Source organism: Erithacus rubecula (assembly GCF_903797595.1).
Source record: "Erithacus rubecula genome assembly, chromosome: 8".
NCBI lineage: Eukaryota > Metazoa > Chordata > Aves > Passeriformes > Muscicapidae > Erithacus > Erithacus rubecula.
The window spans coordinates 15,230,570-15,257,100 of record NC_136659.1 but is presented as its reverse complement, the minus strand read 5'-3'; the positions used below and the strand labels follow the sequence as shown (position 1 = coordinate 15,257,100).

Sequence of the window (26,531 nt, the reverse complement as noted above, 5' to 3'; positions counted from 1 at the left end):
TGAAAAATTATTGAACTTTTCAGATTGGCAAATGTTCATTCATAGAAAAAGTCAGGTTATATTTCCCTACCTACAATAAAACTTCACTCTTTTGTTTTCTGTATGTCAGACATGAAAGAGCTCAGCTTGGTCTCTTTAGAGGAACAGAGAAGGACTCCAGTTTTGGAATAATAATTGTTGGCTGTGGGAATTAGTGAGGTTTTACTGTATTTGAATGTATAACACAGTAGCTAACCAATTTTTTACCTTAGGCTCTTGCCAAATCAACAGAACAATTAATTATTTAATGACCTGATTTTGCAAGTGTCTAAAGGACCTCACATTTAGAATCTTGAGTGGTACTGTTAAAATCAAAAGGTTCAGTCCACAAACCAAGCACTGCACTATTATTTTTGCAACATCTAGTTTTTCTTGTTTTGCTTTCCTTAGTCAACAGATTAACAAATATTTGTGTTAATAATAGTGAGCTTCCCTCGTGACAAATCTGAATTTGTGAACTATAATATATTACAATTAGTATGGTCACTTTGGCAACCATTCTGCTTGCATTTCACAAAAATGTTTTTGATTTGTCATTTCCACTATTTTTTCTATGCATATACAATTTCAATTAACATAGTTTTTCTCCTAATTATTTCTTCCAACAAACAAGAATGATAAAACTGGTTTTGTTTATTAGCTTTTTGAAATCATCAAAATAATTTTTCCAAGAATCCAGCATGTTGGGATTAGCAACAGAACACAGAAGTGAAGTGGTGCCACAGCACAGCAATGTGCAGTGAAGTTCTGGGCAGCCACCTTCTCTTCTCTTCTGAATTTTTTGTTGGTTAACTGTTTCTTTTCCATTTGTTCATCACTGTCTTGGTAGAAGTATGCCTGATGAAGAAGTTCTTCAAAGTTTCCAGATCACTCATTCACTTATCTTGCTTGTTTCATACATATCTATAATCTTGCAGCATGTAGACAATGCCTGAGGGTGAGGGTCTTTTTCAGGTAGGAGCATGTGTATTTTTCCAAGTCCCTCTAGTTTATGTGAAACCTCAAAATTTTGATCACTTCCTGTAAAGATTACAGTAAAATGAGTTTATAATGAGTTTTCATTATTATTTATCAAGCATCACAATCCATCTACAATCTTATAAATCCTAATGAAAAAGGAATGGGTTTTGACCTCTTGGCTTGTTTATGCTTTTTTGGGATTTTTTTGTTACTGCATTTTGAGGTAACTGTATAGAATAATTCTACAGAATTAAGATGTCAACAAAACCATCTGCAGGAGTTGTGGAATAAGATTAACAGGGATTGTGTTGCAATCTGAAGAGTTAACCACGTTTAAAAGGGCTTCAGTAGTTTCATCTGTATTATCTCCTAGGAAAAACATCCTGTGCAAAAGATCCTGTCATAAAATGGCACAAGGAGAACATCTGAATTTTTCTTAATGTGATAACCTGCAGGGAAACATTGAAATCTGGTGTTCTACCCATCACCAGCAGGAAGAGGAGGATATATTTCACTATTTTATCTTGCTGCACTACTGACATTGACATAGCACAGTTTTGAACCCTTGACTCTGCTGTTGTATTTCTTTATAATAAACCTTAGAGAGTTCATTGCCTTTAGTAGTATTGAGTCAGTGTTAATGGCATAATGCAAATGAGATTTGGAATATAAACATAGAATAAAAGTCAATAAAAATACGTATTATAGCTATCCTCCTAAATATTCAAACATTTCAAACATTGTTATTAAACTGGTTTGCAAAATCATTTATTTGCAAAGTAACTTACAACTCCCTGACCTTATGAAACTGTATAATCAAATTTTAGTTGTATCAAAGCTAGCTCCCAGTGATTTAATTTATAATTACCAGATGTCATTTAATCTGAAATTCATGGCTGAACTTGTCTGACACAATACAGCTATTGTCCACAAAATCAATTCTCTGCATAGAGATCTAGATCTGCAATTTCATGCTGCTAAGACTTGGCAGTAGATGCTGGGCAGGCCTCAAATGAAGACATGTATCTCACTGTTCAAAATACACTTTATTTTGTCATCCTCAGTCTCATCTGTTGGGTACACACAAAGTTCTACTAAAATGCTGTTTTTCCTCTCTGTGCTTATATTTGGCATAGAAATCTTATTCAGGTGATTTACCCCTTCTAGGCTTATTTCTTTAATACTTGAAATAATGCTTTTACTTTTGTGTGCTTCATTTTCAGACGGGTGAACAAATTCATGTCAGTTTGCCACTGTCTCAGCAAGTTTCTAACGAGAGCAGGCTCTCTATGTCTGAATCTGTTTCAGAGTTCTTTGATGCACAGGAAGTGCTTCTGTCTGCCAGCTCTTCAGAAAACGAGGTAGGCTCTGACAGTGTGTGGCTGCTCTGCTGCTGGACACAGTTAGGTGGTGAACTGTTTCTTTTCAGTAATGTTACTCAGAATAATAAAGGTATCAGAATATAAAAAGTGTAGATAAACAAACCTGATATCATATCAAGAGGTGCAGGAGTTCCCTGGAGTGTAAAACTGAGTTGCAAGCTAGTTGTGTCAGTAACTTACTTTCAGTACATGTCCTTTCCAGGCTGTGGCAATTCCATCTAAGGACAGTTGCAGCTGACTATGCAGTCAATTAAATTTAGGTTTTCAAATATTCTTTAAAAAAATCTTCTGCTATATATGTATATAATGTTATTCTCTGTAATGACAGAAATAGACAAAAAAATAATATTTCTGCAAAACACAGTTGTGTAAAGCAATTTAAAAAAATATTCTTAATGCTGATGAGATTCTTGTTTTGCAAAATGATGGATGTTTATATGATTTGTTTGCTGAAATGTTTTATTGTTTGGTTCTTTATAATAAGCATAAATCTGACTATCTCTTCTCATCTCCCATCCCTAGCGCATTGTGTTATCAATTTTTGCTCATCCCTGATCTTACTTGAAGCCATGTACTGCAGATCTCATGTCTGTATTTGGATAATAAGGAATTCAGAAACTTGAGGATGACATAGCATTTGTTTTGACTCTTTTAGTGCAAAAATGGCACTATGGACTGATGAAAACATACAGCTGATTTAGCTAATATTTCTAATTGCATAGAGAATATTTGTGAGAAAATTTTTGTTTCAAACTTTTATTTTTGTCTGTTTTGTCAGTATATTTTATATGTATTTGAGTTAATGGATATTTTATTTATGTTTTAGGCTTCTGATGATGAATCTTATATCAGTGATGTGAGTGACAATATATCTGAGGACAACACCAGTGTTGCAGACAACATTTCTCGGCAAAGTATACTGTGTTTCAAACTTTGGGAAATTACATTGGTTATGTTCATGTACCAGAATTACTGCATGTCAATACAAGACCAACTCAGCTGAAAACAGTGAAGTTGGGCTTGCTTGTTCTGGCAGTGATTTGGTTGAAAGGAGAGCTCTGTTTCTCTTAGTCTGGTGCTTTCTTATGACAGTGTTTTTTCCCTTCCCAGTTCTTAATGGTGAGCTAACAGGAGGCGCATTCAGAAACGGACGGAGGACTTGTCTCCCAGCTCCCAGCCCCGACACCAGTAACATCAATCTGTGGAATATTTTGAGAAATAACATTGGCAAAGATCTTTCCAAAGTGTCCATGCCAGTTGAGCTGAATGAACCTCTGAACACCTTGCAACATCTTTGTGAAGAGCTGGAATACAGTGAACTCTTGGACAAGGCGGCTGAAACAGATGATCCCTATGAGCGCATGGTAATGCACTTAGTGTAGCACTTCTGGCTGGGTTAAAAAGGGAGCTGCTGAGGGGGGTCTGTGCAGGGTCCCCTCTTTCTCCTCCTGGGCACAGACAAAAGACCTCCCTGCTTGCTCAGAAAAGGGTTGTGAACAGGTCTGAGCAAGGCTGCAGGATTTTCTTGACACCAAACCAAGTCCTGCAGTTGTAGCTCATTTATTTAAAATTGATCTCACACTCCATGATTGCTAGATGTAAGCATTGGCAGTTTCTAACTCTGCAGCATCCTTTCCTTGCTTTCAGTGATCAAATCCAGCAGCCTTCAAGAGTTAATCAAGTCTGTGGCTGCCTTATGATCAATATAGGTGTGAAAAATACATCCTCTCAGGCAATTTCTAAGAGAGAAGTTTCAAAACACCAGGACAAAGTTTGCCTGGGCAGTCTGACTTCAGCTCCCCTGTAAGTGTGTTTTGGTTTTTTGAGCCTGTGCTCAGCTCTCAGGGTGCTTTGATCTGTCTCCTTTTCCTCAGAAGACCCAAGGAAAGGCTGTAAGGGAAAGTTGGCAGTGCTGTTGCTGAACACACCTGCTGTTCCCTGGTAGGGGTTGGCAGCACTGTGGATAACTGGGAGAGGAGGTTGACTTTGGCTGTTACACAATTGCACACTCAAGTCCCTGAACTGCCCTGTTCACAAGACCTGCAGGAGAGGGAGGAATCCTAAACACTGAAGAAGTTGAACCAGTCTTGAGAAAGGGAGTTGAATTGTTCATCATCACATTCTCTTTTCTTACAAGATTCAGGATAACATCATAGTAGGTCCATTCCAACTCAGAGTATTCTGTGATTCTGTCCCTCACAAAAGGAGGGAGATTCTGTGAGGAGTGTGCAGGATTGTAATGAGTAAAGCAGACTGAATTGCCTTTGCTGAAAAGTTTGAAAGGTTAGTATTGAAGTAGTAGGGAAAATTCACAAAGGCAATGCCATGGTGCAACTGAAAACTCCCTTGGGAATATGGATTCACTCTCCTTCTCTGATGTCTGCTGCAGTACTTGGGAATACAAGCCAAACTTTTAGACAGCACCCCTAAAAATACAAGCTGCACACCTGAGCTGAGGTGGGACCACTATGGGACTACTTGAAAAAGAGCTGAATACCCAAAGCTTGTGGCAGCAATGCTGTGAATATGTTACTGTTTGTTTGCAGTTCTCTGAAAGATCAGGTGTTTGCTATCTTCAATAAGCATCCAAAAGTAGTGAAAACCTTTTTTTTCCCCGCTGTTCTCTATATCACAAGGATAGTAAACTCCTTTGCTTCTCTGCAGTCAATTTAACTAAAAAAAGAAGTTGAAATTAATCTGAAATCAGTTTTAGAAGAATTAACATTTTTACTGTTGAAGAAAAGCCTGTGAAAACAGTGTTCAGTGTTAATTTTGTTGATGCTGCATTTCTGAATAATACAAAATGAATAGACAATGGAGCACCCTTTACACAGTGGGAAGAAAACAAAACACATGAAACCTCACATGAGGGCTGTGTCCTCACTAGCAGGAGGAGAGGGGAACATGGTTAAGATTTGCCCCACTTGTAGCATATTGCCAACAGCTGACTCATTTTTATCTCTGTATTGTTTTTCTAAAGTTTTGTTTGGATTTCTGACTGACTGATATGATATTTTTTTAAACTCTGCAAATGGGATCTGTAAACCAAATAACCATGGCATGTCACAGTTTATTACTCCCAATCAGTCCTGGCTTAGAGATTATTAATATGGCTGTAATATAGACAAGGGGGCTGTTAAGGCTGCACATGTGTGGAAGATTTGGTGATAACTCTATGTTAAGGACATCCTAAGCTGTTTATGTTTGGCACTAAATAAAATAGTTCCCATAGGAAAATGGTATGTGATCTTGTAATTAGAAGTTATTACATAATATTTATTCGTGACAAGAAGGACTAGAGCTGGGTCTGGTTTAGGTCACTAATGATAATCCTGGTCAAAGGCAGAAAAACTGTGTCATGTGCAGATTGTCATTTTAAGGGACTGTTGAAAGACTGAATGAGACCATGAAGAAAAAAAAATTATATCAACAGAAGAAATAAAATTTATACTGGTTCTGGCTGGGATGCATGGTTTCATTCTCAGGCATGCTTCATTACTCCAGTTGTCACTCTGAGCACTGAGTTTGTGGTACCACATAGTGATGGCTCATACACAAGAATGTCTGCCTGTTCTCATGCTCTGGTCTGTATTTTTGCAGGTTCTCATAGCTGCCTTTGCAGCATCAGGCTATGCCTCTACATACTTTAGAGCAGGAAGCAAGCCATTTAACCCAGTGCTTGGTGAAACTTATGAATGTATTAGAGAAGACAAAGGATTTCGATTTTTTTCAGAGCAGGTAAAGCTTGTTTCTACATAGACACTCCTGCTTAGATTTATATTATTTGTTCTTCATTTTATAGAATAACCCCATTTTTTCTTTCTCCTTAGAATGGTTTGCCTTCTTAGGAGTAAATAAATCTTGTTAATATGAATGGAGTTCATTAAATGCTAAAAGGAATACATTTTTATAGTAATTGCAAGAAACTCTTTTTAAGTACAACCACTTAAGTTGTATCTGTTTCCATAGCAACATGGGGTATTTAGTATTTTCATATTGCAATAACAATTGTACTGTGTTAGGAATGAAAATTAAATGTTTTTAACTCACCCAAACTGTTTTTCAGGTTAGCCACCATCCTCCCATTTCGGCCTGTCACTGTGAATCGAAAAACTTTGTGTTTTGGCAAGGTATGCTTTTTAATTCAAAAGCATAACTTCTTTTTTACTGTCAAGTAAAAGCTGAGCTTTGCATATTGAACTTACTCAGAATTTCTATACTTACTATTTTGAAGTGACATATTATAAACTGATGATCTGATTTATTTTACACCAAATCCTCATTAAGAGTGAGCAAACATGTTGCAACTTTCCCTGTCATTGTAGTTTATGCTCTTCTGCTTAAAAGGTTTTTGCCTATAAAGTTACTATCTCTTACAAACAGTTCTTTCTACAGTTGAAAAATTACTTTTTCTTTCCTTGTACATACTGGTGTATGCCTTTAATTTGCACTGAATGTTTGCACAAGACATTTGACAATCATGCAGCACAGACACAGTGCTTAATAAAACTTACATATGGTTTTTCTGACCTAATTTAATTTTCTAGAACTTTTTTCTTTAGTATTTTCATGGCAAATTCACACTATCTACTGCCCTGTTTTGAATTGGGTAGTCTAACAGAGATGGTCTGGTGCCACATATCAGTGCAAAGGGGAGATCTTGGTTATTTCAGTTTTTAAGTATTTCACTATTATATTCAGATATCAGATGGAAAAACAAATTCTGGGGGAAATCTATGGAAATTCTGCCTGTTGGAACCTTGAATGTGACTCTTCCAAAGTAAGCCACTGTCCTCTCTCCTCTTGTTTTCAGTCTTTGGTGCACTCTAGTCTGTGCTGCCTTGTGAATGGGTTGGGGTAAGCAGGTATCATGTGGATTGTACTGGTGAGAGTTGGTGCCCAGCTCTAATCTTTCCTTAGGGTTCAGGTGGGGCTACTGGAACATTTTTGATCCTGAAGATCTGTTTTTGGCTTTGGAGGGAAAATAAACACTCCAGAAAGTGATGGAGAAGGGGGATAGAAATGTTTTGGGAGAGAGAACCCATGATTTTTATAAATGTACAGCAGTGATGAGCTGTTCAGAGCAAAGCTGCAGTGCAGGACTGGCAGCAGCTGGTGCTGTGGACTAGCTGCAGCTTGTAAATGCTAAGGAGTGGACACTTTAACATCCTCTGGTTTTGCAGGGGTGTTCTTGCACCTGTACATTGCAGCCAGCCTTTCTTTCTGCCTCTAACAGCACAGCATCACTTCACTTCACCTCTTTATCCATCTCATGAAATTGAAGTAAATGCACTCTGGAACTGTTTTGTTTTCTGTCTTCATTCCTTCCCCTAAACTCTGAAGGAGAGTGTGCTTTGCACAATATAATTCTCTGGTTTTATTCTCTTGTTTGATTTAGAGATGCTCTGATTGGATAGTTGTTAGAAAGAGAAAGGGATGATGTGCCAGTGTGCTCCTGGCTTCCTGCTTCCTTTCCTTGATCTTCTTTTCATATTTATTTTGTTCTGTTTGTGATTTAATTGCATTTTCTTCCTATAGTCTCAATCCAGCCTCATGTTGATCTGTGGGTCACTCTCCTGCCCCTACAGGAATTGTGGCCAAAGCACTTTATGCTCTGAGCACAGTGAATAGGCCATGCAAGCTTCAGTGGTTCATATTGTGGTTTATAGCACCTTTCTGTAGTTCTTGCACTGGAATTTAGGTGAGCTTCTCTAAGGAGGATTAGTGATGTACCCAGATACAGGACTTTGTCATCTGTGCAGGTGTTTTTGGGAAATATGGTTTGTTTTTACAATAAAGGAGCAAGGTTTTACTTTTTTTTCAGTAATGATCATGATGAATAGATGTTACCAACTATTTCTTAATCTGTTCTTAGGTATGGAGATTACTATGTCTGGAACAAAGTCACTACTTGCATACATAATATTCTTAGTGGAAGGAGATGGATAGAGCACTACGGAGAGATAACTATCAGAAACACAAAAAGCAGTGTTTGTATTTGTAAACTCACTTTTGTCAAGGTAACATATGGATGCTAATGTATATCTTATATTTATATAACTGCACAATTTAAGGGTGCATCAAACTCTTTCTTCACTATTCCTGAATCCACATTCCACATTTTAACTTTGATTTCTTTTATCAGTATTCAGAAAATGTAAGTTGTCAAATGCTATTTCAATTAGTATGATTCTATTCCACTGAACATTTGATATCAGTGTGTTCTGTTGCTGTATAGCTGTGTGCTGTACTGTTGCTGGTTTTTGATTAAAAATGATTTTTTTTTTGTACTACCACAATGAAAACACAAAATCACTGTACACTACCGTGCAGTTTTGCTTCTCTTTCTACTAGAATTAGTCAGTCAGTATTTTATCTTTTTACATTACATATTGCTGCTTTTTTTCATTGTATTGTAATCTCCAGGTGAGGGCCATATATAAAAGTAGAAGTCTATATAGCTATGTTACTATTAAGTATTTTCCCTAAAAAATAAATTTGTCTTCACATTGCAACAAACGACTTCACTACCATTGCAGTGTTAAAATAACATGAAATTTGTGTTTTGGTGGATAATCTGAGAATGAGCAACTGGCTCTGGGATGAAGGTATAAGAGCTAAATGTGTCTAAGGAAAGCAAAACAGAGAAGAGAAACAATAAAAACCAACTTGTAATACTGGCTGAATGTCTTCCCTGCTGTATGCAGTAGTGTTAAGTACCCACGAAATATTCCCATACAAGTACAGGTATATTCAATACCTCCTCGTGTAGGAAGAGGGGTGCTAACTGGCTCTGACAGGCAAAGGGTCATTTTTGCAGAATAATGTGGGATTTGGGTTAATAGCTGACAATGCAACTCCCAGATTTGCAGATAATTTATGTGCTTTTATGTCAAAACCACATCACAAATTACACAGAGTTTCTCCTATTATAATTCAGTTCACGTTAGGACTGTATGATTTTCCAGTTTTGGTATTCTTAGTTCCAGGTGAGCTGTTCCAACACAGAATTTGGACAGCTGGCACCACATAATGCCAAGATACATTCATTCTGTGGACTGGTACAATGGGTTATTGGAAGAGGAGTGTGAGCTAGTAACTCTTGGTTAAACTTGCAGGTGAACTACTGGAATTCAAATGTAAACGAGGTCCAGGGTGTTGTGATAGATCAAGAAGGGAAGGTGGTTCACCGCCTTTTTGGAAAGTGGCATGAAGGCCTCTACTGTGGGGTTGCACCTTCAGCCAAGTGCATTTGGAGACCAGGTAAGAAGCTTGTAAAAAACTCTGGAAGGTGTTGTAAACACCTTTAGGTGTAAACATCTTTAGGGTAAACCTAAACTATGTGAAGCTGTTTTAGCCTTCATTTTAAATACACAAAATAATGCAAGAGAAATTAAAATCCCTGTCTAGACAAACAACAATTACATGAGTTTAAAATAATGGTATATGGAAATGTTCTTAAAGGGCATAATCTTTTACAGCTCAGTCTGACTCCTGGTCAGATGTGCTAAACCTTGGGGTATCAGAAGAATTAAATTAAGAAAAAAATTGAGCCTCTGGGCTGGCCTTCTTACAGAGAGCAGAGTAAATTTTTTGGATTCAACTAATAGCAGTTTATTGAGTTTGTTCTCTTAATTCTTTATTAGCCTAAAGGGTTGGTCTTCAGAGATGGTGAGCACCTGGGACTTTCCTGATCTGATTTCAACTTCCTGCTTTCTTAGAGGCCTGAGGTTGAATTAGTTATCCTTTGCTCCTGTATCTTTCATACAACCATTATCCAGGAGTTATTGTTCTTAGAATGTAGAATCCTACTTTGTATTTATGGTTTTTTGAGCCCACTTTGCACCTGCTCTCTGCAGTGTCTGTTCTGACTCCTTGTAGCAATTAATCAGTCTGCAAATGTGTGCTAAGTTCCAAAATGAACTATGAAGGTCAAGCCCACTTTCTGGAGAACAGGAAACTGTTTTTATCTTGAAAATCTTGAAAAAATGGTTTTTATTTAAAGTGGAAGGAAGATCATACAAGTTTTGAATGTATTAACATGCAATTACAATCTCTGCAGCATAAATGTTTGATATTAATATTTAGTGAATTTTGTTTCACTTAGAGAATAGCTTCTGATGCTTTTTATTTGTAAGAGTAAAATATATTAATTATTTTTTTCTGTTAAAAGTTTATAAATAAAGGAATATCTTGCATATTTAGAGTAATAACTTGAAAAGCTTTTTTCTTTGTCTTGTGCATTCAGGCTCCATGCCAACCAATTATGAGCGTTATTATGGCTTCACAAGGTTTGCTATTGAGCTCAATGAATTAGATCCATTACTGAAAGACCTTCTTCCTGCAACAGATGCACGATTCAGGCCAGATCAAAGGCAAGAATGCTTATTTATACATTTAATATTTGGTGGGCTCAAGGCTGAGTTTGGCTGAGTCTTGAATTTTGTCTGTATCTTCACTGCAGTCTGAGTTAAGCCATGGAGGATTTTGCTAGGAGAGAGAATTTCTGTTTAACCAGCTGAGGGAAATTAGAGAGCTTCTTGTTGGTGCCATAGATCTTTAGTGCAACCCTGGGGCAGATTCCTCATGACAAACTGGAAAACAGGCTCTGAAATGCCGTGCACTTCTGCTATGGATGGAAGCCACACTAATTCCCTCCAAATTCTCAGCTCTTAGCCTTCAGTGTTTGTGATATGCTGAAGTAGCTGAGCAAAGCGTGTACTTTAGACTGTAGGTCAGGTGCACATAGCTGGGGAGTCGCAACTCAGACTGGATCTGAAATTACAACACCAAGAGCACACTTGGCTTCTGCTTGTCTTTTGTGATGATTGGTGCTGGAAAATCCCTTGGACTAGACTGTGTGATTGCTATAGGGCCTGCTGTTATTCCTACAGGCTTCTGGAGGAAGGAAATATAGAAGCAGCAGCATCTGAGAAACAAAGAATAGAGGAACTCCAGAGAGCTCGGAGGCGGTACATGGAAGAAAATGGCATTGAATATGTACCCAAATTTTTAAGTGAGTCTGTTCATTTGAGTAGTAAGTCTCTGTTTTCTCTCATGTAACTGGATGAAGTACTACAAGAATTACCACCAACACAGACTGATAATGGTGAAAGTGTTTTAAGAAAGATAATAAGACATCTGATAGATACTTCTCTGAAGCAATTTGTACGCAGTTAAGCTTCATAATTGAATGGTCATTTTCTCATAATGAGCCTCAGCTATACAAGCCTTCCTACTGAAGTGGACTTAGAAGTATAATATTAGGATCTAAGATTTAACTAGGGGCTTTTTAAAAGTCATTGTATAGACAAGTAATACCGTGTGACCTGAAGAGCAACATCATACATGTATTTTTATCTATGATATCTATATATAAATGCATATGTATACACTTAAAATGCATTTATTTTTGAATGAAGATTTTTTTTTTGTTGGCTGTTTTTAAATTAAGCATTCTTCTGAAACAAGGAATAGTCATGCTAAATAGCCTTCTGTCTAACATTGGGAATCAAAAGTGAAAAGACTGAATGTGCTTGATGCAGTTGGGACATAATGTAAGCAAAATGCAGGGACAAAAAAATAGATAGTTAAAGGCTTACATTCTACAAGCTCTATCTATTGGATAATCCCCTTCACATAATCAGGATCTGTAGTGGGCAAAGGGGTTTTATGAGGCTCTAAGACTTGCTCACACAAATCAAACAACAGATTTTCAGTCTTGGCTGTTTTCTCTGTCTTCCACTTTTGATATAGGTTGATTTTTAAATTCCTGACTTTTCTTGTGTCCTTTAGAAATATGAAATTTGGGTTAGATCAGAGAAGTGTGGAATTTGATTTTATATTGCATAAGAGCAATATCTACGGTCAAAAGTTTTTTTGTCTCTATATCTCTCTCTTTTTTTCCCCCTTTCTACAGAAAAGTTATTGACTCTAATCAAAGAGAAGCCTGGGTTACCAATGAAACCTACTGGGAACTGCGAAAGGATCCTGGCTTTAGTAAAGTAGACATTCCTGTACTCTGGTAAACTGAGAATGTAGACCTAGTAAACATATCACTCTGAAGAAAAAAAAAAAATAACTATGCACAATATGTTTCTTATAGCTAAGCGTGGTTTGTGGGTCTACGGAAAAACCATATCATACGCATTTATATTCATCTTTATAATGGACTTTTGGAAGTGCATTAGACCAGGTCCCTGACCACTTCTGGATCTTTCTAATTTTGCAGCAGCCATCAAAACTAATAAAAAAAAAAAAAAAAAAAGGAGACAGAAACCTTTTAAAGTTTCATACGCTGAAAATTCGGAAATAAAGAAGCAGATGAGTTATCCAAAGTCACTCGGAAGAGGTGGTAAGCGCAAAACTGCAACCGGTGCTTTAAACAGACATTAAGAGTAATACAATTTAAATTAAAAAAAAAAAAAAAAAAAAGGAAGAAAAAGAGAAAAAAATCCATTTTGTTTCAACTATTTTTGTTAAAAACTCTTGGGTCACAACACTGTCATTTCTGGCTTCAGGTTAGTCCTTTGGTGTGATGTGCTTGGACTGGCCTTTGTCAAAAAGATGCTTTTCTGGAAGCTGTTCCCATTCATATGCCATTGTTCATGCCTTAACAAAATATGAAGATGTACATTAAGTAATTTTAAAATAACTATGCTTAGGCTTGTGTGAAGGGCAGATTTTTAAAGCTCTAGAATTTTATCATAATATAAATACTGAAAGATCTGCATTATTTGAAATCAAAAGATAACCAAACATCTAACTGTATCTCAGAGGTATGAGATCTACTGTACATGCTTTAGCTTTGGGATGCTGGCTGTATAATCAGACTGAAAAGAAACTGCTAGCTGGTTGAATTTCAATTTTGGTGAATGCATATGAGTTGCTAGTCAGAAAGTTCATATTCTGAATGACTGATGCTGAGATGCAGTCATCACATTTAGTACTGGCTGGGCATAGACATCTTAGTGAATATCATTTTCCCATAACTGTTTATACAATTAGAAGTCCCTGAAGCTTTGCAACAGTGTTAAAAGCACAGAGAGATTTCATGCAAAGGTCTCTGGCTTCTCTCCAGAAGCTGGATAGTACTGTAAATGCAACTGTTTTCTGCCACACACAGTTTATTTTCCTGGCTCTGTTTTTCCCCATCCACTTCTCTTATCTAAATTTATGTTTGAGAGTATGGCAGAGGCTCACACGTGTTATAGCTAACAACTTCTACTTGTGTTGCCAAAATAGCTTTTGTGCAAAATATACTTCACTTTTTTTTCATAAAATGGTTCTGTAATTTTTTATTAAAAACAAAGTCTCTTATGTGTTGCTAAGCCTCAGTTAATATAAGTGGGAGAAGAACTTGGCACTTTCTATTTGAAAATCTCTGAAACATTAAACAGTAGGAGGGTAGATCTTAATAAAAGAAAAAATAGTAATTTATTTGATAAGAGCTACATTCCATATGGTATGATCTAGTCTTCCATTTATGCATGTGTTATACATCCAGCCACTGATGATAGGTTAGATTTCATGCACAGGCTCTGCATTCCTTTCTGCCCATACATGACATACAATTTTTCTATTTAAGAGTGATTCCAGTCCTGAGGTCATAAATAAAATCATTATATAGGGATGTGATCTGCCAGCAGAGCTGCTTGAAGAGTTGTCAGTGCATTACCACACATCCCCAGCTCTCAGCCTGCTCCTTCCTTTTTCAGAGGCCCAATACAACTGAGATCACTTTGGTTATTTAATATTAATTTGGTTCTCCCTGTTGATTGTATAGCGAAGTAACTAGCAGGGCAACTAGCTGCTAATCAGTTTCAACTTCTTCACACAGTTATCTTGTAGAAAGAACTATGAAAATCTACAGGAAATATTAAGTAGACTTTTTATGAATTGTGAATGGTCATGAATTTTTTAATAAAAATTTGGTATAAAAATCCCTGTGTAGATTAATGGGATTTCTTCCAAAGAAAATTTTAAGTTATTCAAAGAATACATTTTAAGTTATTCAAATGATGTTATATTTCTCTTACCTAGTTGGATGTAGTCTGATTTATTCTTATTTTAGTTCTGCAATTGTTATTATAAGAAAATGAAATATATAAAAGTTTTTTTAATAATATTTGATTAATGTCATCCTACTTGCTTTAATAATATTACACTAGGAATTAAATTGGTACATAACGTGTAAAATAGCAATTAGTTATTCTATGTAGTTTTCTTTAAAACCAACCCTATTAAACATTTGCCCATCTTTTGCTCCAGTTTTTGTGTGCAGTTCACTGTGATATTAGGAACTATCATGTGTGTATAACTGCAAGCACAATTGAGGGACAGAGCTGCATGTCCTCAAATCTTTAGCTGAATTTAGAAAGAAGGTCTTTAGTTTTACAGCATTCTGGCAGTGCTCTGTGAATGCCATTATTTGCAATGCAAACTGAAACTTGGTGGACACTAAAAATGCTATCACTGAATAGTTTTTTATAACTGTTTATTTGACACTCATTGAAAGAAAAATAATACTAACATTTTTTAAATCTAGAAAATCTGTGATACACTAAATCTTTCTATTGAAGGCACTTTCTAAGCCAAGTGGATGTTAAATTAGTGAATTAGTGAGTAGAAAAGACACAAAAATGATGCAACATATTTGCAGTCTATATCAGAAATGAAAAAGTTCAAGCAGATGTTCCATAAAGCAGTTTGTTGTAGTGCAGAATTCCCTGTATTCTGTGCAAAATCTGTTATTGCATTTTCCCTTCTAACACTGGCAGACATAATGGAATATTTTGTGCTGTTTCTAAAGTGGATAGGTGTTAGGGCTTCTATCCAAATTACAATTTTTAGTCATCCTGTGACGTTTCATGGCATAGAGTGAGCTGGGGTGAGTTTTCCCCATCCCCTGCCCATGTAGAGCAGATCTGAGTATCCCATGCTGCAAAGAGAGTGCCCCTCTGGCTGTTTTGCAGCCTGGCACCTTTTATAAATGCCTGCTGGCTGTTGGCAGCACTGCTGCTCAGACATCCCTTCCCAGCTGGTGGATTTTTCTGCTCCAGGAGCAGACCTTTTCACTTCTGTGGAACCTCGTGGAGTGAGTGTTTCCTGGCCCAGTCCTCAGGCTGAGCAGTGTTCTTCTGGTTGAAGCTTTGCCATTTGGCATGCCACCTCATCCTCCTGGTTTGATGTCATCTGTAGCCTTATGTCCTCGAGCAGGTCCCTGGGGAGGTGTTGGCTGGCATGGTCACAGAACTGACCCCTGCAGGGCTGTGCTCATTGCTGGCTGCCAGCAGGGCATGGACCATTCATCAGGGAGTGCCCTTCAAGCCTGGCATTCAAGCAGTTTTCAGCCCAACTCACTCCATTTATCCAGGCAGTATTTCCCTTTGGAAGGCATGAAAAATGCTATCCAACTCAGTAGATTTAATTGCTGTATGCTTGGTAAGTGTTGAAAATTAGTGTAAATCATTTGACATGTAAAACTTCTAATGCAATTTAAGAGGTTCTTTCCCTTCAAAGACAAATACTTTTCTCCTGTGTTTTCTCAAAACACTTATTTCTGTATAAATACACAATACTTATGCTTTAGTTTCAAAATAATGAGCTGTACTTTCTATTAATATTTAAAAAGTATATCTTAATTTCTTCCTTGTTCTGGTGCTTTGGATATGATAGGGTAATAGCAGCTATTTTCACCAAATGCAATGTCTTACAAAGATTTAAATAGCTTCATTCTTTTTTTAGATTATCAAGATGGCAGAGATTTGGCATATTAGGATTTTTTATCTCACAGGAAAAGTTTATTTGAGTTGATTTTCATGAAGCATCACCGTGATTAAAAAGTCATCTAGGCACCTATTCTAATTTTAGACAGATGTGAGCTGCATGAAATAAACAGTTTTTTATTTGGCTTTAAAAGTGCAATTCCCAGTATAATAGTCTTTTCATCATACAAATAATGTTACCCTTCTTTTTTTCTCCTTTTGAACTTGTGACTCTGAATAAGCCCATAGAGCACCTGTGGGTTTTATGTGAGTAGCACATGCCAGGCAGTTGGCACAGTGTTGAAAGATTTTATCCTTCATTCCCTCTGAGCACTGCCAGTGCTTTATGGGAGCAAACTACACAAACCTTAAGGCAAACTAGGATCCTGCCTCCATGTGAGCTCCTTGGATCTGGCCATGTCCTCTGTTCCCCATGGAGGGAGTGGGATTTCTCACCTCTCAGCAGTGGAGCCCAGCTCAATTGCAGTCTTACACTGAGCTTCTCCTCAAAAAATCAGATTTTTTAGAAATGTCCTGGAGGGAAGGAGAAGTTCATTTGCAATTGCACCATAACCAAGAGGGCTGAATATATCCCTTCTCTGTTTTGCAAAATTTGCTCTCACTAGTAAAGGCCTATTAGTACAGGGAAGGTTTGTGTGCTCTCCTTGTTTTACAGGATTTTAGATGTTGTCTGGTGCAACAATACACAATAGCTATTTTACATGTGTTAGCTGCAGTTGTAACCTGAGGAATGAACATTAGTAATAATGCTGTTAGTAATAATGGATCAGCATAATTAAAGAAAAGGAGAGTTTTTCAGATTAAATTCATCGGAAAGTGTTTTTGTATCCATATGCTAAAATGTTAGGAGGGGTTCAGCTAGAGAGTTTTGAGTTTTGCCCACCTGGGGGAATAAGATTAATATTGACAAAAGTGTATCAGAAACACTGGAACAGCCTCAGTGGTAACCTTGTGCTATACACAGACCCATGAGAAACCTAAGGAAATTTGGTATGTCATAACCATTTACCTTGGCAGCTACTGGGGCTGAAACACACTACTTTGTTTTTTCTTTCGGTCTGTCATTAAGTAACAGTCACCAAAACTGTGTAAAACTTGAATTTATGCTTCAGTGCATATATTGATCATTTTGAGGTATATTTAGTAGAAAAAGTAGTATAATTTTCTACTTCACCATTACTTTTATGGTAATTCAGATAGCAGTCAGTATTTTCATGAAGAAAGGTTGTTTTTTTGTTTTTTTTTTTTTCCATGGAAGAATCTAGACTATAATAAAGGTATGATTATTCCTGGTGAAAAAATCTCCATAAGCTCCATTACAACAGTAACTGGCACCCAGAAGAATGCTGCAAATCTGAGTAAGGTCAGAGAAATTGCACATTTACAGCAATTTGTCTTATTTTTGTATTACATATTGTAAGGAATCTACTTACAAAAGCAAATACATTATTTACTCTTAAACTAGGGTATGTAAGACCTTTATTCATTTGCTTTAGTATAAATTATATATATTTCTTGCATTAAACTGGAAAGTATCTTTATAAAAAGATTTTTATACAGTTTCTTGCAAGTTTAAAAATAATATTGATATATTATGTGCTTTATATGCCAGCCTCCTCCATTGCCAAATTTCATGGCATTGTAAACTCATCATCTCTAATTTTTTTTTTTTTTTTTTAACATTCCTTGCAATCTTTGTCAAACCTCAGAAAAAAAAAGGCAAGGGAGAGACAACAATGCAGGATGGTGAAACTAGTCACAGAAGCTCTGTCAATGTGAGATGTAACAAAACAGAAAATTATCTGACTTGTAGGAATTAAAATGTCAGCAGAGCTGCTGAATTCATTTCAGGCTGGTTATCTTAATACCATTTTTCTTTCCACTGATCCATAACAGCATGAAAAAAGGGAAGATTTGAGAGATTTGCTCAGAATTAATGCTGAAGGTGAAGGGAAGTTTTTATTCCTTTTATAAATAAAAAAGAAGTATGGTAAAGATACTTATTGGTACTCCTGGAGCAATGATTCAGATATCTGCTATGAAACACTAAAATGTATTTTCATATTGACTGCTACTTTTAGTGGTCTGCATTAAAGAATGAGAACATTAAGCATGCAAAATGGGAGGAGGTGAGGAAAGTCCTTCAGAAACTCTCTGAGAATCAAAATGATGTGCTCTACAAGAGCAGAACACAGTGGCAAATAACCAGAACTGTTCTTCACTGAGCTGCTTGCTTCTGATGCCCGTTGGTGCAGTCACACATGCAACCTCTTGTTCTGAAATTACATCTCTTTTTTGGATTGTGCTTGTGTCCCAAAGGTTGTTTTATCATGTCCACCAGGAATAATCAGTGCTTGAGTCAGGACTGCAAACTCAGATTTCTTATCTGGTAGTCCTATGCTGAATGCTCCTTCTCACTTTGTTAAAATCCCCTGAACAAGGAATATTATAGTTACATTGACACACAAGGTTAATCCTCAGTAATTTCCAGGGAAAGGAAAATTCAGGATAGCTTCTTTAGTTATGTGGGGAAATACACATGAGATCTTCTATTATCTTATGTTTGCTTATTATTTTATGAAATATTTTGAGACTGGATCTTAATAAATATATTAAAATTACCTTATCCCCTACCTTGAAGTCAACACTGAAAATTGTCATTCCAATTTGAGGTTAGAAAATAAGTGTATTTAATTTGAAATAAATATTACTGGTGTTATTTAGTAGTTAAGGTACAGTATAACAAATTCAGATCACAATAAATTTTATTTTCTGCTGAGTCTCACAGAAGGCCTGACTGAACATAAAAATAAGTGCTGATGAGAGTATTTTCCTATGCAGGCAAAATTGCAAAATGATAACTTCTACCTTAGTAAGCTTTCTCTATAATTAGCAAAGACCCTGTTCTTGTTCCTTTTAAACTTACTTTCAAACAGTTTTTCCACACTAAGGATTAATCCCATGAAGATTGAATCAAAAAAAAAAATCCATGTCTGGAATTCTGCAGACATGAAGGGTGGTGTTCATGTACTAAATGTCCACTTCTCAGAGTGGACCATTAACATTTCACCCTCAGGCCAAAAATAAATATCAATGGGCTTTTCCAGTGGGATTCTTCTTTGTATATGGATTTGTGTCTATGTTATTTACTGTAAAATAAGTAAGAAATCAAGCTGCCAGCATCTGATGTCTGAAATATTTTTCTTCCTCTGAATTGCTTAGCAAATAGCCTGTTCTTTATCTGTTACTGCTAAATTGTCTGAAGGGATGCTTTTATTTAGCACATGAAAAGCCATTATAAAATGAAACTACTGTGGTATCAAAAAGATTAATATGATAGTTCTCTACTAGGATATTATGTATAATTTATTTGTTGCAACTAGCAGCAAGACTCTTCTCTGGGTCTCAATCTACTTTTCTTTGTATAATTAACTGGGTGATGTATGATTCCTCAGTATTTCAATAGCAAAGAGTTCTGTATTTTCTCTCACTTTTGCACAAAGCCAATATAAATTGGGAATAATCTCACACTTTTTTTGGGTGTGATTAGTTCCCGTGCGCACACGTATGTAATGTTGTAAATATTAGTGGTTTTACCTTCCTCAGATTTTGAGAATGCCATTACAAGAGTTAGGTTTAGGTTAGTTGTCATTTTTATACTGCCTTACTGAGCTTCTTTGCTTTTAACAGCCTTTCAGGTGGTGGATTGCCCTGTGCCAATTCCTCAGCAGGCCAAAATGTCACAGCACTCTTTGCTGATTGCTGGTATCCATGTGCTCATTCTGAAAAAAAGCAAACCATATCTTTGGGTAGTTTACTTGTAACAACAGATCCTCTGAGTCTTTCTGCTGTGATTATGCTATTATGTCAGGTACAAAGGCAAGTAGAAACTTGCTTTGTGGTTTTTAAGATGAATTTAAAGGGAAAAAGTTTCTTTTTAGAAGTATAACATATAGAACAGTCCTACTTTTGAGTAGTGGGTAGGTAATGTATGTTTTAAAGGGAAATAACAGACTGTAATGAGAAAGGGTCTGAGTTCTTAGATGCACCAGGTAAATTTTTTTTCTATTGTTTGAAAGCAATAGAAAAATTTACTTAAGAGAAAGAATGACAGTGTGAAGCATTTATGTACCTAACTACCCAAATGTTGCAGAATGCATTGTTTTTTGAGTACTTCAGTATTAAACATCACATGCAAATTCCTAATTTTACACTCAAAAGTTTGCTGTGGGCTTCCATAATGAGATGACAATGAATAGGATACTTGAAAATCAGTACCATAATTTCTAAATAACTCTAAGTAATAGAAAATTAATTTGCAGATATTCCTAGTGAAAATTGTATAAGCTACTTTTAGTATTGCAATTTTTAAAAGCATAAGTTTGGTCCTTTGTAGTACATTTAGTAATTTAACATTTAAAAAATATTGTTAATTGTACTTGATTGAGTTCCTGCAAATGCATTCATCTGTTCTTGACTATTCAGAAGTCTTATTAATTCTGATTCCAAATATGTGCTGATTATGCCAGTAAAAGCAATTTTATTGCTTATGGTTAGTAAACATCAGCAGCTGAGGAGCAATACAGAAGGGATGCAATTTGTGTGTTCCAAATCTATAAACTTTTATTTCACTGCAGGACTTAATCAGCAACAAACACCAGATTTTTTCCTGCTCCATCTGCTTGGACTCTGACATTGCACAGGCATCAGTGTGTACTTAGCATTAACATTGCAAACAGTTCTCTTTCAAATCACTTTAAAAGATGTAGATGCTTAAGTTCAAATAAAAACACTTCACACTGACATTCCTGAGAAAACAATGTACTGGCTTACCTGGTTCCCCAGGTTTTGTAGCACTTGATTTCGAATTCCTACATGCTTGAACAAATGAGCACTGCATGGAGGCTGAGCTTCTGTTGGTACTCCACTCCCTGTTGAACCCAGTGAGCTTCCAGGTGAGTGGATGATCTACTGCCCAAATCTGTTTGAGCTCCAGGCCTAATGTGCAGTCAAGCCTAGGTATTCAACTAGTTGCCCTTAAGCCTAATTTTAAACATGTGTGCTGTGTTGTGGAAGATAAAATGTGTGAAATACAGTTGGTTTGACTGCTTACCACTCCGAGCAATATATTTGACTTTCCTTTGACTCTCTTGCATTTTGGAACCTTATTCTGGAGCTTGTAGTTTTAAAAATTAAATTAACTTCATGTCTCTGCAAAGCTCATATAGATATGACATTTGGAATAAAGAATAGTGCATTAAAACAATTCAAATTCATCATATTATGTCTCATTCTGGCAAGCTTAATTGTAAGAATATTTGCAATCCCTGTTCCTGCTTCCCGATACTTTCCCCAGGATGGTGCCAGCCCAGAGCTGAGGATTGCTAGTACTGCATGTCAGTCAAAAAAAATGAGTCTAATCTTTCTGATTTATGGAGCAGGGGTTGGCAGGCTAAGAGCATGCTCTTAATCTTAGCCTGGAAAAGGATGAATGTGAGAAAGTGCCTCTCTCCGTCCAGGCTTTAGCACATACATAGAATTGCTTTCTTTTGGTATTTTAAGTTTTCTGGCTACTTCTGAGATTAAACTTAGCCAGGAAAGAGCAGTAATAAAACAGTTTTAGGTTTCCATATAATGCAGCTGCAACACTTACTCTGTGTCTTTGCACTTGTAAGTTGATTCTGAAGGTTGTAGTAACCCAGAGAGCAGATGAAGCCTCACACTGACTACCTCTCATGCAATAAAACCCAAGCTCATTCAGTAGCTAATGTTGATTACAGTTGAGCATCCTTTGGCCACATGATTCAGGGAGGTGGTAGTGGGGAAAATAATAAACAAGGAATGATAATGATGCATTTGGTATACATGATACCCATAATACCAACTCCAACTGAAGGTGGTCCTACAGCTTCTGGTAGGAAATAAAAAGTGAATTTGGCTATGCTGTAGTTTTTGTTGTGCTCTAAAATGTTACAAAAGATGTCATCTGTTTCCTTCAGACAAAGTCAGAATTTCCAGGATATTGTGTCCAAAACATACACACAATTCTAATTTTTGAGGAAACACGATGCTCTTTTACCTGTTGCAATGTAATTGGATAATGCATGTACAAATGACTTGTGTAGCCTGCCAATGAATGTTGCTAATGCCTTACCAAAAAAAAAAAAAAAAAAAGATAAAGCATATTTTTTGTATTTTTTTTTTCCTCAGAGGCAAATCCAAACAATGCTAGATTTGGGAAACTGTTTACTGAAAAGCATTTTCTAATAGATCTCTGAAGAAGTGCAATTGTATAATTACTATTGTTCAGTGCATACAGTACATTGTCTCCATCACTCTGTACACTGCTGCTATTAGTGCTTGTTCTAATAAATCTCAATGTACACTGTTTAAACTGCTGTCACTTGTGTTCTGATTATTAATATAAGAAACACTTGAGGCAATGGTTCTTGAATAAACTATTTGTAACTAGTTCGATTAATTGATTATCATAAAATTTTTAATATATATTTTTCAGGTTGATTTTGAAGAGGTGATAATGGCAGAAAAAGCACTGACAAAAGTGGCTTTTCCTTTCTAATCTTTTTCCACTGCAAGTATATTTTTATAAAGCGTTTCCCATGTGATTCTCTGTGCAATTTCTTTAAATCTGTCAGAAGCTACCAACTGCAGTCTCAAAGAAGGCAATTTTCGTTTTTGACTGTTCCTGGTTATACCATCATACTGCAGCTGATAAGATCCTTCCTTCCTTCCCTCCTTCCCTCCTTCCTTCCTTCCTTCCTTCCTTCCTTCCTTCCTTCCTTCCTTCCTTCCTTCCTTCCTTCCTTCCTTCCTTCCTTCCTTCCTTCCTTCCTTCCTTCCTTCCTTCCTTCCTTCCTTCCTTCCTTCCTTCCTTCCTTCCTTCCTTCCTTCCTTCCTTCCTTCCTTCCTTCCTTCCTTCCTTCCTTCCTTCCTTCCTTCCTTCCTTCCTTCCTTCCTTCCTTCCTTCCTTCCTTCCTTCCTTCCTTCCTTCCTTCCTTCCTTCCTTCCTTCCTTCCTTCCTTCCTTCCTTCCTTCCTTCCTTCCTTCCTTCCTTCCTTCCTTCCTTCCTTCCTTCCTTCCTTCCTTCCTTCCTTCCTTCCTTCCTTCCTTCCTTCCTTCCTTCCTTCCTTCCTTCCTTCCTTCCTTCCTTCCTTCCTTCCTTCCTTCCTTCCTTCCTTCCTTCCTTCCTTCCTTCCTTCCTTCCTTCCTTCCTTCCTTCCTTCCTTCCTTCCTTCCTTCGGGTTCCTTCATTCCTTCCTTCCTTCCTTCCTACGTCCTTCCTTCCATTCCTTCCTTCCTTCCTTCCTTCCTTCCGTCCTTCCTTCCTTCCTTCCTTCCTTCCGTCCTTCCTTCCTTCCGTCCTTCCATTTGCCTTCCTTCCCTTCCTTCCTTCCTTCCTTCCTTCCTTCCTTCCTTCCTTCCTTAACCTTCCTTCTGTCCTTCCCTTCCTTCCGTCTTCTTAGATTCCGTTGCCCGCTCCTTCCTATCCTTCCCTTCCTTGCCCTAGTGCCTTCCTTCCGTGCTCCTTCCTAGCCGTGGTCCGGTCCTTCCTTCCTTCTCTTCCTTCCTTCCTTCCTTCCTTCCTTACTCTCCTGCCTTCCTTCCTTCCCTTCCTTCCATTCCTTCCTTCCTTCCTATCCGTCCTTCCTTCCTTTCCCTTCCTTCCTTCCTATCATTCCGTCCTTCCTTCCGTCCTCCTTGCCTTCCTTCCTTCCTTCCTTCTCCGTGCCTTCCGTCCTTGCCTCCTTCCTTCCGTCCTTCCTCCTTATCCTTCCGTCCTTCCTTCCTTCCGTCCTTCCTTCAGTCCTTCCCTTCCTTCCTTCCTTTCCTTCCTTCCTGCCTTCCTTCCTTCCGTCCTTCTTCCTTCCTTCCGTCCTTTCCTTCCTTCCTTCCTTCCTTCCTTCCTTACCGATCCTTCCTTCCTTCACCTTCCTTCCTTCCTTCCGTTCTTCCTGTCCTTCCTTCCTTACCGTCCGTCCTGACTTCCTTACCTTCCTTCCTTCCCTCTCCCTTCCGTCCCTTCCTTCCCGTCCTTCCTTCCTTCCTTCCTTCCTTCCTTCCTTCCTTCCCTCCTTCCTTCCTTCCCTCCCTCCTTCCCCATTTCATCTTATTCCTTATGATTAGACCATACTTGCAGTATACTTCTCCAGTTTTGAGAGAGGGTGTTAGCTCCTGATGTTCTCTAATAGATTTGAAAAAAGTGGGAATGAAAGAAAAAAAATAATTGCATGACACCCACCCTGTCTGGCCTCTTGGAAAAATAACAGTATGTGGGATTTTGGGATTTTTGTGTTCTTGTCAGCTGTTCAGCCCTTAAAATGAAAGCATAATAAGAAATAAGAATTTGCTTGGGAGGAGGAATTAAGGTTTGTTATTTCTTGGCATTGTAGAAAGAACAAGTGTTCAAACAGTCTGGAATGCTGCCTGAGAGAAAGCAATTGCTTTCTGTCTTGTGTCAGAGTGCACGTTTGTCCAAACATGTGCTTTGAGGCAGGGGCACACGTGGAGCTTTTCTCCCTGTTAAACTGTTCCATGAGTGAAACTCGGCTCTGCTTTGACCTTTGTCCAGTTGAGATCTGTCCTTTACTCTGAATGGATGACTGTGACTCGGCATGAGTGAAATGTGAAAAGTCCTATATCATTATTTAATTGATGAAAAAAAAAATAAATAAACACAACAAACATTTGGGAATAGAGCACAAGAGGCCTGAGAGGCAGCATGAGCAACTTGACACTTAATTTAGCATCAAAGTTATTATTTCAGGTATGAAAGTAAATTGCATATTTAGATTCAATCTAAGCCAGAGACAGGTGATATTTCTCCATAACCACAAACATGTAGGTGCTGTGGTGTGGTGAAGTGAGACAGTGTGGGAAGCCATTGACAGGATTTCATCCTGACTCAGCTAAAGGAGTTGCCCACAGAAAGCTGTTCCAAGTTTCACTGCTGGTACAAAAATCTGTTCTGGTATGATGATACATAGCATTTTTTTCACAGCAAACATATCAGGCTGCATGGTTCTTCAAGTCCTCATGATCCTACTAAATATTTAAGTTGGTCTAAATGTCAAAAAAACACTGCACTTCAATATGGAATATTATTTTTCAGGTAAGTAATTATTACTAAGGTTAAAGGAAACTAAGCTGAAATATCATCCAAACCCAGAGTACCAGGGGTAGCTGAGGAGGTAGTCTCTGTTGATTAAGTAGTGAGTCTAATTTTACTGAAGAGCAGCAAATAAAATGTCTTATATTTAGGCTGACATTTTTATTTCTGAGAGCTATGTCTAAGATTTAACTTGGAGTAGATAAAGAGGCAGGTTAGGTTGTATATCCCAAATCTATATCTCAAGTACATATTAATGCTGGTATATTAAAAAATTTAGGAAAATAAAAAGGTGTGCATAAATGCATGTTGCAGACATGAATCTGTTGTGAAGATGCTTTTTGCCTGTGATGAGACTGCATTAGATGATGTTTGTAATTACAAGGATAAGTTCCAAAGCAAAACCAAGTATGCTGTTGCTTTTCCCTCTGATGAGTGGCTACATTTCCTTCAGTAAAGAAAAGGAGCTAATTGCTAGCTCAAATTTCACAACCACCCTAGGCTTCTTGAGCAAGTTTTTTGACAAGTCAGTGGAAGAAAAAAATGTAATTAAACATTCTCAAAAGGTTACTTGTTGGACTGCAGGTGAACTACAAGTTCTGGTAAGGATGTTAGGTTATTTCTTTCAACTGATAAAATTTAAGGTGTTAATTATGTTTTAAGTGCCTAAGTAGGTTATTTTTGAGGACCTTGCATTACATTTAGCAGCCAGAGAAATTCGAGAGATAGCACAAGAGCACATCCATTCTTCAGTTCAAGTTCAACTGGACTTCACTTAAATGCTGTTCAGCTGACCTAGTGTCAGCAACAGTATCAGGCTGCTTTTCATGTTTGGTGACAAGAATTTTTTATGTCACCTTTCTGTTAAAATGTTTAGTATCTGTAAACTGCTCAAGTCTACTTTATGCCTACATGTGTGAAAAGAATGAATTAGGAAACCAGATGAAGACATATTCTTGTAGCATGGAAAGGAACAGACTGAATAAACATAGAGGTGATTATGAAATTTTTGCATGCCCTACAAACACTGATTTAATTTTGTCTGTTTATAAACACTCTGTATTCAAAGATCTGAGAGTACTTTACAATAGTAATCCTTCTGGAATATCTGCAGTATCCTTCTGGAGAAGTGATACATGAGCACAGGTACACAGGGCAAGTTGCACAAAGGTTAATTACCCAGTGCCACAGAACAGCTGGTGTCAGTGCCAAAAATAAAAGCAGTCCTGCTGCTCA

The 26,531-nt window shown here is 37.3% G+C and overlaps 1 protein-coding gene across 5 annotated transcripts in view; it reads left to right on the top strand.

Moving 5' to 3' along the window:
- The window catches only part of OSBPL6 (oxysterol binding protein like 6), an 84,670-nt gene extending 72,011 nt beyond the window's left edge, over window positions 1–12,659 (top strand). For 4 of the 5 annotated variants that reach the window (XM_079310302.1, XM_079310303.1, XM_079310301.1 and 1 more), the window contains 11 exons: window positions 2,223–2,360; window positions 3,208–3,295; window positions 3,492–3,745; window positions 5,982–6,119; window positions 6,448–6,511; window positions 7,083–7,161; window positions 8,257–8,401; window positions 9,500–9,644; window positions 10,630–10,756; window positions 11,276–11,397; window positions 12,301–12,659. In XM_079310302.1, coding sequence (XP_079166428.1) covers window positions 2,223–2,360; window positions 3,208–3,295; window positions 3,492–3,745; window positions 5,982–6,119; window positions 6,448–6,511; window positions 7,083–7,161; window positions 8,257–8,401; window positions 9,500–9,644; window positions 10,630–10,756; window positions 11,276–11,397; window positions 12,301–12,389 — 1,389 coding nt within the window. In that variant the 3' untranslated portion in view covers window positions 12,390–12,659. Of the gene's footprint in view, window positions 1–2,222; window positions 2,361–3,207; window positions 3,296–3,491; window positions 3,746–5,981; window positions 6,120–6,447; window positions 6,512–7,082; window positions 7,162–8,256; window positions 8,402–9,499; window positions 9,645–10,629; window positions 10,757–11,275; window positions 11,402–12,300 lie in introns of all 5 variants that reach the window. The other variant, XM_079310304.1, reaches the window with a different exon arrangement.
- The last annotated feature ends 13,872 nt before the right edge of the window (window positions 12,660–26,531 follow it).